Source organism: Lipotes vexillifer, unplaced genomic scaffold, assembly GCF_000442215.2.
Source record: "Lipotes vexillifer unplaced genomic scaffold, Lipotes_vexillifer_v1.1 scaffold671, whole genome shotgun sequence".
NCBI classification, from domain to species: domain Eukaryota; kingdom Metazoa; phylum Chordata; class Mammalia; order Artiodactyla; family Lipotidae; genus Lipotes; species Lipotes vexillifer.
The window spans coordinates 1,540,818-1,555,132 of record NW_006782851.1 but is presented as its reverse complement, the minus strand read 5'-3'; the positions used below and the strand labels follow the sequence as shown (position 1 = coordinate 1,555,132).

Here is a 14,315-nt window from a genome sequence, read left to right as displayed (position 1 = left end):
AGGTCTATCCCAAGAGGCAGCCAATATTCAGAAACGTCTCCTCCCCAAGCCCGGGGTGACAGTCCAAGGCTGTCCTCAGAATAGGAAAGCAATACTGAATTAAAACGGAAAATGTCTCTTAGCAGGCCCTAGTTTTAATATATTTTGCTCCTTTATTAGAAATATAAACAGATGACTACTTGTTCTTTTTTTTTTTTTTTTTTTTTTTTTTTTTTTTTTTTTTTTTTAAACAAGTACTTTTTGGTAGCTTGTCAGGGTTATATCTTGACTCATAAAATAACCTTCCCAGTTTGGCCCTGCGCAGGTCAAACGTCTCCAGAAGCTCCCTTCCCCGAGTTTATTCCGCCGACTTGCGGACATCTGCCGTCATCAACCTCTGATTACAAAAAAATGTCCCTTTCTGGCTTCAGAATTTCCAACTGGTTTCGAAGGGGGACCCCAACGATTCCCTGTTCAGCCCCAGAGCTACTCTGGAACCGAAGGAGGGCGTCCAAGCGCTGGCCCTTCGGCCAGAGGGGCCTAGGCTTTGTCCTTGAACTTCTCCAGGTGTTCGCTGAGCTCTTTGGGGGCGCCCACGCCCACGTCCTGGCACACCCACTGGATGTCCTCGTCGGTCCCGCCGAGGATGGAGTTCACGGTGGGACAGCTGTCGTCGGCGGGGATGGTGGTGAAGGTGGTAAACTTCACCTTTTTCCTCTTGGAGGTGGGTGAGTGCAGGGGCTCGAGCTTCTGGTCCCTGCCCTGTCTGTCCCCGGAGTCGGCGGGCCTGGGGACCTGGCTGTGCCCGTGCTTTTGGGAACCTCCGTTGAGCAGCAGGCGGTCGCTCTCGTCTATGACGGTCGTGTGCTCGTCCTGCCGGGGGGACCCGTCGCCCACATCCTCCAGGAGCTCCGCCTCGTTGCCCAGCCACACCCAGTCGTGCGAGTGGGTCACGGAGGCCTGGCCTTCCAGGGGCACCTGCTTGTGCCTGTACTTGAGGGCAAAGGTGGCGCAGTTGATGAGGAAGACGAGAATGGCCAGGCAGAAGACCCCCAGCAGGGCGTACATGCCGATCTCCAGGTCGCTCAGGCCGCGGGGCGCCTGCAGCAGGTCGCCGGCCCCCGGCCCGCCCCCCGCCCGCGGCAGGTCCACCTGCGCCGGGAAGTTGGCGAAGTCGATGGGGATGGTCTGCAGCTGGCCCTCGCCCGCCAGCCGGGCCCCGTCCAGCCGGCTGTTCTTGCCCACCTTGTTGTCCAGCAGCGACTTGGCCGTGGGGCTGCCCCTCCGGGGGGCCCCGTCGTCGCGCTCCGCCGAGGAGCTGCCGTACCAGGGCCCCTCCTGGCTCTTCTGGCGCCGGCCGCTGGCGTGGTTCTTCATCTCGGCCTCCTCGTAGGCCCCGCCGGGGCTGGAGTCGGCGTCGTTCTGGCCGAACTTGACCTTGACAGTGCCGACGCCCACGGCCAGGACGCTCTTGCGTTTGGATTTCTGGCAAGCCTCCGCGATGGTCAGGTCCACTCGGACCAGGGGTCCCTGGCCTTCCCCTTCGGCCATGACAACGGGCCACCTGGGCGAGCGGGGCTGGGGGACGGACACGACGGCCTCGTCCAGGGACGTGGCGGTCAGGGTGAAGTCCTTGGCGTCGTAGATGTCCAGGGGTGTCACTGAGCCATCGCTGAACTGGAGCCAAGTGCTGACCACGGCTTCCTGCGGGGAGAGGGGCAGTTAGAAAGCCACGGGGGAGGCGAGAGGGGGCGGATGCCTCTTCTCTGGGGATCGCGCCTGCCCCCATTCTAGAACAGAACCCAAAGACTTAGGGGCAGGACTTAAAATCCAGACCTGGTGGCTGATGAACCTGGGGGGAAAAACATCCAGGTTTTATATCAAGATCCGAGAATCACCTTAATGGAAACAAGAACCAATGTAGACAGGCAGTGACAGCTCCAGTGTAATCCTTACCCAGGGAAAAGACCCCATAAAAAGCCCTCACTGAATTTAGGCTCCATTGAATTTATCACCAGCGACGTCACTTGAGCGCGTCTGCTGGGTCTTCACATTATCCTACGCCTGGCTCTGATGTCCCCCACCCCCATCAGAACCCTCGGGATGACACTGAGTTCAGTATGTTCCATTCTCCGCATAATCCATGGTAATCTGTCCATCTCAAGATCCTTAACACATCTGCAAAGTCCCCTTTGACACATCAGGTGCCGTGTTCACAGGGTCTAGGAATCACACGTGGCCATCTATGGGGCGCCATTATCCCACCCACCACGGTGGTGATGGTGGCTAAGGTATCCGTGGTGCTTCCCAGGTACCAGCCACTGTTCTACGTGGTTTTCATTATCAACTCATTTAATCACCACAGCAGTATACACGGTACATACTATTATCTATATGTCTCATTCTGCAGGTGAGTAGACTGGACCACAGCGGGGACCCGAGGCTCACGCAAGTTTTCCACCGCTAGGTGACAGAGCTGGGTTTGAGTCCAGCCAGTTCATCTCGAGTCTTAGGCACGGTTGCTGGTCAATCCCCTGGCTGTCTTTGACTCTGAGGTCACTGACCAGGCCAGGGATTGAAGGAAACAACTGTGATGTGTCTGGAATTCTTCCCTGTCCTCTAAGAACAGGCATTGAGTGGTCCACTTTTCATTCATCGGATCATTTCAGGGACATGTATCAAAAGCCTCTTCTGTGTCAGGCCGCGTGCCACACACTGAGTAGCCTTGGACAGAAGACTGACAGAGAATAAACAACGCACGGCTGTTTATTGTGGCAGAAGCTGGGATGTTTCTAGTTCTGCATAAGTTTGATGTGCTAAGTTTTTAATTTTTTTTGGCTGTGCCGCATTACTTGTGGGATCTTAGTTCCCCGACCAGGGACTGAACCTGGGCCTTCAGCAGTGAAAGCATAGAGTCCTAACCACTGGACTGCCAGGGAATTCCCTAAGTTTTATTTTTTTATTTATTTATTTTTTTGCGGTACGCGGGCCTCTCACTGTCGTGGCCTCTCCCATTGCGGAGCACAGGCTCCGGATGCGCAGGCTCAGCGGCCATGGCTCACGGGCCCAGCCGCTCCGCGGCACGTGGGATCTTCCCGGACCGGGGCACGAACCCGCGTCCCCTGAATCAACAGGCAGACTCTCAACCGCTGTGCCACCAGGGAAGCCCCCTAAGTTTTACTTTTTAATGTACAGTTCAGTGTACAGGGAGGAAAGAAGGTGACTGGAGATTAGCAGGGAGATGGGTTGGCCCTGGCTGTGAAATGGCCGGCATAGCTCCTGCTGGACAATCTGCTGGGTTACGAAGGTGAAGCAGGGTGCAGAGGAGGGAAGGAAATGGGCAGTGATCTCATGGTAGGGAAGAGCTAACGGAACCCCAGGGGTCTGTTGTGGGCAAAGGATCCTGTGTTTCCTCTAATCCTGGCCTCTGGACACCATGGCAAAGGGCAGAGGGTTTGAAGTGGGAGTTTTGAATTAAATTCATGGATCCGCTATTTCCCCGGGAACATTTTTCTTTAAACCAATTATGCTGGGCCTCAGTTTCCCCAAATGAAAGTGGGAATGTGAATACCTAAACCATAGGGTCTGAGATGGACATCTATTTGGCCTGACCAGTTTCCATTCCTCCTTTCCAAGGGGGGCTAGAACACTAATTTTCCTTTCAGAACCATGCCTTTTCTCCATTCTGAGTTTGAGGAGTATGGGTGGGAGGGACCGGCCTCTCCAGTTCCAGAGGTGGGCATATGTCCAAGGTCTGGCCAATCAGAACATTTTACTACCCTTTTCACAGTGATTGGCTCAGAAAGAGGCACATGACCCAAACCAGCCAATGGGACATGACCTCTGGGCTTTTGTTGGAATTAGAGCAGAATTTATTTCCCCTGAAGCTACGGAGTTGGGATGCAAGCTGGAATGGGGTGTGTGTGTGGGGGGGAGAGAGAGAGAGAGAGAGAGAGAGAGAGAGAGAGAGAGAGAGAGAATCTTAAGAGCATGTCCCAACAACAAAGAAGACTGGCTAAGTATAAACTAGTAAAAAACTAGGTAAAAGTATACAAATAAAAGAGATGCAAATTCCCAGGAATCAGAAATGAAAAGAGAAGGCATACTAGAGTGGTACCAATAGGTAACTGTTACTGAGACAGCTTGACAGCGTGCAGAGCTGCTCAGAAGACCTACCAGCCAGTGGCTGGGATGGTGATGCCCACCTAGGCATGTGTCAGATTGGGGTGAAACCTTTTATGTAAAGCCAGGACTCCTCTCCACATATGCGGGTGAGAAAGCCTACCCACTGGGCCAGAGGCACATCAGTGATGCCTGTCTGTGTGCTGAGCACTGGGTGCAAAAATGTCTCCCCTGGAAATCAGAACCTCACCCCTTCCCCAGGAGTGGGGAGTCTGAAGTTATAACACCTGATGGTGAAGGAGCTGCAAGACATTTACTTGAAACTGGACCCATACACATGCAAAACTGCACAGGAATTCCTCAGGAACCATATAAAACAAAGCAACCACAGCTCAAGAGGTGCTCATGATAAAAAAAAAATTACAATCCCTAGGAGGCAAGGCTCTACTATGAGAGAAAACCATAAAAACTTCACATAGAAAGATCAGCAGATGAAGGATTCGAGATAATAAAACAAATGAAAAAGACTATAAAATAAAACAAAGCAACAACAAAAATAAGCCGAAAAATAATAGTAAGAGAGTAAAAAGGAGTAGAAACTACACTGAAAGAGTGGAAGTCACTGGAAAAAGAAGAGGTAACTGTGGAAAGAACCACACAGAACTTCTAGGCATGAAAAATACTCTAGTTGAAATTAATTACTCAGTGGATAGTTTGAACAGCAGATTAGACATGGTCGAGGAGAGAATTAGTGTAATGGGAGACTGAGCCAAGAAACTTACCCAGAATGTAACCCACAGGAATATAAAGAGATGAAACATAGGAAAGGAAGGTTGAAAGGAATGAGAAAGAGAATGAGAATGACCAACGGTTTTCTGTTAGGAGTTCCAGAGCCAAGAATATGGGAGAACTTCACTAGTCAAAGAAATAAGGGCTGGACATTTTCCAGAATTGAGGACAAGTGCCAATAATAAAAAGGAAGGTTTCTGATGACACCACTGGAGCATCTGGATCTAGCTTTACCTGAAGATGCAAATGCTTGGACATGAACTGATAAACTCTGACGTCTGACTCAACCAGCCCGAGTTAGGCCTCTGTCACTTGTAAGGAAAAGCCCAGACTATCACCAGCTTCCTGTTAGGAGTGAGTGAGAATGTTCACGAAATCTAAAGATGGTGTGTGCTGGCTGTTGGCACCTGCCCACTTTCCTACAATACCTGCCTGCTTAACTTTCAGCTGTCAAGCCCGCAAGGTGGTTTTGCCTGAGGGCATTCTGGCCTCTGGAACCCATGTGGTCGTGCCCACAGCCAGAAATGCTGAGAAATTAACACCCTCCAGAAGCAGCCCTCCACTAAGGGCTGACGGGAGGTGTGATAAATATCCCAGCTTCCTTGACCTCAGGTACAATGACTCTCCAGCCTTTTCTGCACTGGCTGACGGTTTCCCCAGGAGACGCAGGCTCCAGTAGCCCACAGTGGTGGCTGAGTTGGGAACACACTCTTCTGGCTGTCTTCCCTTCCTTCCCTCACTTCCCGACGCCCTTTTGGTGTCCCCTTCACTGCCCAAATGAAGTCCTTGTACGCGGATCCTCATCTCAGGCTCAGCTTTTTGGGGAATCAAAGCTAAGACACGACTGGTTCAGGAATTTTCCTCACCGCCCTCCTCTCTTTTAGCTTGATCAACTTACAAATCATACAATCGGACGGGCCCCCTTCTAAAGCCTCAGTCGAATGCATTCATGCCGGGGGAGACCTCATTTCACTTCACTAGCCTAGCTTTCTTTAGCACTAATAGGGCACAGGGGAGTATAATGCAACTGCCCTCATATTCACGGCACAGCCATCTTTCAGATTTTGTATTTCAAAGTTGGAAAAATCAAGAACAAGGGGCCAGCCTTCCACACTCCAAGGGCTGCGCTAAAACATTGTTAACGCAGCATGCAAGTTCATCTTGGCTGACTTTTCGCCTTGAGTTCATTTTTCTTCATCAACTCTAGACGGAGAATGAACTTAACATCAAACAAGTCCCCCTGAATGGCAGGCAATCCGAATTAAGCCCTCAGAACCTCGTGGGCTTGCCAACCTCCATCTCCATCATCCCTGCTGTGTGATTGAGACCAAGTCCTTCCATTAGCTCATGACAGCGAGGTTGGAACATAGGGGTTGTCTCAGGAGAAGCCAACGCAATTCCCCAAAGATGAGAAATTCTGAAATACTTAAACTAACACACGTCCAGCCATGATTTAGAGCTCCTATTCTTTCAAGAGTCATGTCTGCAAATTGAATGAACTCCATCCACAGATCCCCTTAGGCAGCGCCGGGGCCCTCCAATTACCATCAGCCAATGAAGACAGATGGGTGAGGCTGGATACTGATGGGTGGCCTTGCCCCATGCCAGGGAGGTGGCAATGTCAGTTATCCCCTGATTAATTACCAGTTCTCAGCAAATAGCTTCACGCTTTCTGCTTTGTCTCCCCACTTTGCTCACTCCTCTCTTTCTAAACCGGCAAATGCCATGCCAGTTTCCTGCCCCCAGGAGAGGTGAGCAGAGGTTCCAGCACTGGGAGCTGGACCAGGATGGGAACCTACTCCAGCTCCCTGTTGGTGATGCTCTGGAACCATACCAGGTAGCAACGTGCAGCATTTCTAGAATGGTCCACCCTAGTCCTTGGAACCTGGGAACAAAACGAGATGTCCCCCCCATGATGATGTTATATGCACAGCTGAAGTTAGGGAGAGCTGCCTGGCTGAGCTGGGTGGGTCTGGTGTAGTCACAGGAGCCTTTGGAAGCAGAGGAGTTTCTCTGGCTGGTGGCAGAGGGAAAGTCAGAGGTTGAAAGCACGAGAACTGAACGCACCATTACTGGTTCTGAAGATGATGGGGGGGCGGGGGGGGCGGTGTGGGCAGAGAGAAGGGAGCAGAGAGAGACTCCCAGCCAGCAGCTAGCGAAGAAACAGAAACCTCAGGCATTCAGCTGCACAGAGCTGGATTCTGCCAACCACACCAGTGAGTGCAGGGGCAGATTCTTCCCCAGAGCATCCTGATAAGAAGCTTTGCTCTCAGCCTGTGAACCCAGGAGCATGGCACCCAGCTGAGCCCACCTGGACTCCCGACCTGCAGAACTGTGAATGACAGTGGTTGCTGTCTTAAGCTGCTAGGCTTCTGACAGTTCTTTGCACAGATGACTAATCCATCCCTGTGCGCTGGGTACCATTATTCTGGTTCATCACAGACCCCGCTTCTTGGATGATGTAACCACGTGCATTCCGAATCACTCCCTCCTGGAATGTGGTTTGGCCACCCTGTCCCCATTCCTCCCACCTCCCTCCCCTTTGGCTGAATCAGGTGTGGCAACCAGCCTTGCTCCCCTCGACCTCTGGCATCCAGGCCCCTACCTGTTTGGGGGTTCGCAGCAGCTCCTCAGCTGTGGCCACAGCCGTGACGGCCTTGCTGTTCTCTGTGCTGGGGTGAAGGGTGACAGACAGCCCAGCCACGAACTGGATGGCCAGGTCTGTCACCGAGACTTTGTCATCTAACACGGTTACTGTCTTCTCGGCCAGGATGGAGTCAGACAGTGGGGACAGCACCTGGGCAGGACACAAGATAAATCCGTCACACCTGCTTCTGGATGTTGGAACCTTTCCCTCCATCCTAAACAGGGTCCAGAATACAGTGTGAAGGAGCCACACATCTACTTTACTATATACACTAGACCGTACTGGGCCTCTGTGAGAATCAGATAAAGTCACCCCTCGCCTGAGACACTTTAGCTCTATCTTTTGGAAAATGGACATTAAAATTAAAATCCATTCTGTCTTTTTTTTAAAAATTAATTAATTAATTAATTTCTGGCTACGTTGGGTCTTTGTTGCTGCGTTTGGGCTTTCTCTAGTCGCAGTGAGCGGGGGCTACCTTCGTTGTGGAGCACAGGCTCTAGGCGCGTGGGCTCAGTAGTTGTGGCTCGCGGGCTTAGCTGCTCCACCGCATGTGGGATCTTCCCGGACCAGGGATCGAAGCCGTGTCCCCTACACCGGCAGGCAGCTTCTTAACCACTGCGCCACAAGGGAAGCCCTCCATTCTGTCTTTGAAAGGAAATGACCCTCCCCATTTAGATGAGGCTCTCTTGCGTACCACACAACCTGGTCAACCGTACACGACAATCCTGCTGCCTGGAGCGGTGAAGAGTCGCACACAAACTGACTCTGCACAGCCCAAATCCCATTCTAGGTGAATTACGGAATCAACTGGAGACCTGAATTATAAATAGTTTACTCTCCCTTCGGGCCCCCAGCACAATGTGTCCTCTGCTGAAATATTACTTTCTGCCTCATCTCATAAACCACATGTAGGACCTGAGATGTCTCAGGTGAAATGGTAGAAACGTATCTATCATTTCTACCTGGGGTGGTTGTGAAAGGATCCAGAATGACATTCCAGAAAGGTGGAGTCACACACACGACTATCTGTAAGACAGATAACCAGAGGACCTACTGTATAGCACAGGGAACTCTACTCAATACTCTGTGATAACCTATATGAGAAAAGAATCTGAAAAAGACTGGATATATGTATACGTATAACTGAATCACTGTGCTGTACACCTGATACTAACACAACACTGTAAATCAACTATACTCCAATAAAATTTAAAAACAAACCAAAAAGGTGGAGTCAGTAGGGCGGGACTTGATGGGTTGACTGAAAGGCCCTCATGCCCTGTCATCTGTCCTGAAATCCCACCATTCTATACATTTCCTTGAGCAAAAGAGGCAGTAGGATTTTTTTTGTTTTTTTTTCGGTACGCGGGCCTCTCACTGCTGTGGCCTCTCCCGTTGCGGAGCACAGGCTCCGGACGCGCAGGCTCAGCGGCCACGGCTCACGGGCCCAGCCGCTCCACGGCACGTGGGATCTTCCCGGACCGGGGCACGAACCCGCGTCCCCTGCATCGGCAGGCGGACTCTCAACCACTGCGCCACCGGGGAAGCCCGAGGCAGTAGGATTTTGAAGAGAGTTTGTTGAATGACTATATGACAGAATGACAGACTGACCTAAGGAAAGAAGGGAGGAAAGGAAGAAGGGACGCATCCTTCTTTGGTCGCTGGCGAGAGCAGTGCAGAGATGGGGGAAGGTTCTAAGAGGGTGTAGGAGGTGCGCATCTGGAAAGGGGGCACTGAGGGTGGAGGAGTAGAGTCAGGATGGGGCGGGTTGGCTGGTGGGAATGGAGCATGCAGCAGCGAGGGGGTCACAGCGGCGCTAAGGGGTGTGGCCACCACCTTCTCAATTCTGTCTGGAAGGAGCTTGGGGCTCAGAGAGCTGGTCCAGGCTCACCTTTCGGGGGACCCGGGATGCCATCACGAGGACAAGGAATTGGCCACGAGGACCCGCCCATCTAGTGAGCCTCCCCCAGGGCTGGGTACCACCTTCAGTGATGGGCGTGCAGAAGTTCCCAGCTCCGGCTTCCTACCTGGATGGTTGTCATGCCAACCTCCCTCCCGACCAGGATCCTGCTGTCCTGGAGAGTGGCCACGTGGGGCTCCTCCAGCTTCATGAAGTCTGCAACCAGGTGGGTGATGTCGAACTGCCAGTCGGGACTGAGCAGGTGGCTTGGCCGGCCCCAGGGGCTGGCGCCTTCAGACACAAACTGAGTGAGGACCCGCACGGTGGCGCGCTGGTATTGCAGGGCGCAGCCTCGGCCCCGCCGCCCGTCCTCCTCTTCGTCCTCGCTGTCTCGCGCGGGCCTGCCGGGAAGAGGCAAGAGGCTCTCAGGTCAGGGGAGGGGATGCAGGTGCTCTGGAGTCACGAGGCAGGTGCCCCCGTCAATCTACAAGAGACAGCATCCCGGGCAGGAGCCTCAGGACCACACAGGAGCACCGACTCTATCACCGGGCAGCACCAAGGGTGAAGCACCTCTCTCCCTCTCTCTCTCTCTCTCTCTCTCTCTCTCTCTCTCTCTCTCTCTCTCTCTCTCTCTTTTGTTTAATAATGCAAAGAAGCGAGCTTTATTGTACTTGCCAAAGGAGGAAGGTAAGACTTACTTGAGAAGAAAATGTGAATATCTCTCTCCACTAAACATCATGACCCAAAGGATTTCTCCACATCTTATCCCTCTTGATACATGTAACCCACAAAAAATCCCATCTCTCTTTTGAAGACATTTATGGACAAATAAAAGATAGAAGAACTAATATTTACTAAACTTACACCGTCCACAAAGTAGCAGAGAACCATGCATGGCTATTTACAACTTAATTTCAATGAAGAAAATGAAGCAAATCCAAACACTAAATTTCTCAGTCACTCCATAACCCCTTGTGCTAGTGGCTACCATGCTGGACATTGTGAGTCTAGAACATTCCACCACTGTAGAAAGGTCTATTGGGCAGGGTGGTATGATGCTCTTGAGATGTGTCTATCCTAAGCTCTGCATGGATGGACTCTTTGAATCTCATAACACCATGAGGCAAAACTTTAATTATTCTTATGTCCAGATGAGGAAACTGAGGCGGAGAGATTGGGTGGCTGGCCCAAACTCACAAAGCAAGAAAGTAGCTGAGCTTGGATTTGAACCCAGCAAGCGTCAGTTCTGCCTTCCTCAGGGACACGGAACGAACCCATATCTTGGCCCCTCGTGACCACTAAATGGTCTGAAGTCTTGGCTGGAGTCATGGCTGTCCTCCCCGGCAGGACAAATGCCTTCAAGTTTACCCTGTAGAAATGGATTCACCATTTCACTGTTCCATTTATCCATCCTGAGATGGACTCCAGTTGCCCCTTAAAAATCAAGACCCTGGTGCCTGGGAGACTGTCGGGAAAATAGTCCTGGTGGTTTAAGATGGGAGATTCCATACAGGAAACCGGAATTCAGCAACAACTCTCATTTAGCTAAACTGAGGGCCACAGAGCTGAGAAAACAAGACCCCAAACTCCTACATGAGACAATCCAGAGTCAGAATACATTAGAGGCTTTTGTTTAGGTTTAAGAGGAGACAGCAACCCCATGGTCCAGTATAAATGCAAGTAGACTTTACCCAATATTTTGATATGCATAGAGCTTTTCAAGTTTATAGATATCCATCCAGCACAGAAAAAGGATTCACCGTTTTGCTTAGAGAAAATAAACCCAAACTTAAATTCCCTGTGGGTGGAGGGCCTAGAAAATAGTGTTACTTCTGTGGCTTCATTCTGGAGGGGCCACTTGCAGGAGACAGTTTACTGGGAGCCTGTGTAGACTGCAAATGACTGGATCTCATGCTGACCCAGCCGATCAGCAGCCTTCCTGCCTGGCTGGGTTACCCTGGGCCTTGGTTTCCCCAGAGGGTTGTTGTTAGGCTGTAGGCATGTATGTGTTGCATCATGTAATCACCATGGTGACAGCATCACCTACTCTGCACTGGGCCCTGCATTGGCTCCTTTAGCGTTAAGGTCCGTATCCACAGCCGTTGCCATCACAGCTCTGATGCATCTCCCCATCCCGGGCTTACCTCTTAGTGGCCACGATGGGGACCCTCCAGCCTTTAATCTGGCTCAGCTCCGTGTCAGAGACGTCGATCTGCAGGGGCAGCCGGGGCACCCACACAGTGACGTGCAGGGGGGTGCTCAGGTGCTGGTATGTGAAGTTCACCACCGTGTCCACCTTGCCTTTCATCTCTTTGCCATTGACAAAGACGTAGTCACAGCGGTCAGACACCTGCCAAGACAGAGAGGGGATGGAGGAGGAGGAGTTCCTGGGGCCCTGGAGACCACCCTTCTGCCATTTGTCCTTTTCTCTAGCAAAGCACGCATGCTTGATCTATGGTCCCCTCAGTGCAGAGCCTGAGACAAGGATTCAGTGCGGTTGGTTTACTTGGGAGGTGACCCCAGGGGAGGGGGACCAGGGAGCAGACGGAGGGAATCAGAGAAATAAGAAAAGTTGGTAGAAAGTTACATCTTTGCATTTGCTGCTGTGACCATCAGGCTCCATTTTTCTGGGCCTCATGGAAAGCATACAGAATTGTCCACCTGCAGTATGAGAGGCAGGAATATTATCTACCAGCTCCTCTCCTGTCTCTCTTTGAGTGAGGGCTGATGTGTGAGTTCACTTCCCCACACTTTTAGGCTGAGACACAGGCCCTGGGATGGAAAGCAGAAGCAGATTGAGAGAAGCAGCAATCACCAAGTGAACTTGAACCTGCACAGAACTGCAGCTGGGACTGAACTCTGGGTGGACCCAGGGAATGTGATTTGGGCACCAGAGGTGTCTGTTCTCCAGGCCGACGTCTGCTCAGAAGATGAGCCACACCCACGTCCCGCCCCATCCCGCCTCCCAGGATCTGAAGGGCTTGTACCGCCTTTCTCTCTAGCAGGGCTCTTCCAGTTCCTACACTCTCTGCTCCAATCACACGCAGCTCTGATGGCTCCCCATCAGGAGAACGCTCAGGCCTTCGCACATGTGGTTCCCTTTCCCTGGGAACACCCTTCCCCCCCTGTTTGCAGCACCTCCCCTGAGGCCCTAGGATTGTTTGTGTATCTGTACTGTTACTGTGCATCCAGTGAATGGCAGAATCTCATTAGTGATGACCAACTTATGTTTCCTTCCCCTGAATTTCCTCCTTTCACTGTTCCCATTTCTAGAAGATCATGGACTCAGGAAAGAGACAAGACAGAGCACAAAGGAAAACAAACACAGCGAACAGAGCACAAAGGAAAACAAACACAGCGACAAAGAAAATAAACGTCTTCTAGCATCTAGATTTTGTGTTCCAATGCCCAAACCCTTAGCAAGATGCATCTATTTACAGCCCCACGGATGTTGTCATGTGGCAAAGAAACAGCTGGAGGATGCCCGTGCCCCTTGGGAGGAGGCTGCTAGGAGCAGAGTGCACAGGGGTGGGACCACATCAGAGGTAACCCGTGTGGACTCTGAATGATAATGGGTGTGCCCTAGGAACCGTGAACAGAATCCTTGAGGACTAGAAGCCCCCTCCCCAAGGCCTTGATAGTAGTTAAATCTCCTAGAAATTAGCCTCCGATGATGTTTCGTTGCCATAATGAATTGAAAACTGAAAAGAGAAATCAAGTTGGGTTATAGAGAAACATGACCCATCTTGCAGAGTCGAGTTTATGGGATGGGATTTACACTAGCCCCATGTGTAAATTCACATTTTCAACTGCAAAACTGTAAAATCCTCGAAGGCAATAAGTACATGTTTTTCTTCTTTGATCTCCTGGTTCCTCATACCAGCTGCTCATGAAGTGGGAGCTCAGCAAAGTGGATACTGAATGGATGAATGGATGGATACATGAATGGATGGATAAATGGATGGATGGATGGATGGATGGATGCATGGATGGATGGATGCATGGACGGATAAATGGATGAGTGGATGGATAGATGGATAGATGGATGAATGGGTGGGTGGATGGATGGATGCATGAATGGACGGATAAATTGATGAGTGGATGGATAGACGGATGAGTGAATGGATAGATGGATGAGTGGGTGGCTGAATGGATGGATGGATGGATAGATGGATGGACAGATGGGTGGATGGATGGACGGATAAATGGATGAGTGGATGGATAGATGGATGAATGGGTGGCTGAATGGATGGATGGATGGATGGAAGGATGGATGGATGGACAGCTGGATGGATGCCTGAACACGGCCCTTTCTTCATGGGGTACTTGCTTCAAGACAACCAAACAAAGATCTTGGGACGAAGGAGATATGGTGAAAGACTGAGATGGAGCCAAGAGCAGTGGAAACACAAGAAGTTAATTTGAAAACTTCCAGAAAGCTCTAGAGCAGTGTTTCCTAACCTTTTAGGAGTCATGAACTCCTTTGAGAATACACATAAAGCTAATTCTTGCCCTAGAAATGCATATACACACGGTTTTGTGTAGCATTTCTGAGTTAATGAAGTCACACATGGATTCTTCACCCAGCATTACCACACTAAGCTGTAATTGCCAATTTGCTTATCTGTCTCCCGTCCAGGTTATACACGATGAAAGGAGCACCTTCAGGGGGGTCCATGGCCCCGGTTAAATAACATCCAATGCTGAGCAATGAACTCTTGTGATCGCGCTCTCTTTCCCCAGCTTCTAGGAACTATGGATGGGTACCCTGGGCCCAATTTTCATCTTCAGCTCGCACTTCTGTTTGGAGCGGCAGGTGGAGAGGGCCGGGCAGAGCGAATTTCCTCCATCTGCTGGGGACAGTGGCAGGGGGCGGGT

At 51.1% G+C, this 14,315-nt stretch overlaps 1 protein-coding gene across 1 annotated transcript in view; it reads right to left on the bottom strand.

The window, feature by feature from the left end:
* Nucleotides 1-519: 519 nt before the first annotated feature.
* The window catches only part of TMEM132C (transmembrane protein 132C), a 369,817-nt gene continuing 356,021 nt past the window's right edge, over nt 520-14,315 (bottom strand). The window contains exons 8-11 of the mRNA XM_007455455.1: nt 11,582-11,787; nt 9,565-9,838; nt 7,496-7,687; nt 520-1,683 (exon numbers count right to left, since the gene is read on the bottom strand). Coding sequence (XP_007455517.1) covers nt 520-1,683; nt 7,496-7,687; nt 9,565-9,838; nt 11,582-11,787 — 1,836 coding nt within the window. The remainder of the gene's footprint in view (nt 1,684-7,495; nt 7,688-9,564; nt 9,839-11,581; nt 11,788-14,315) is intronic.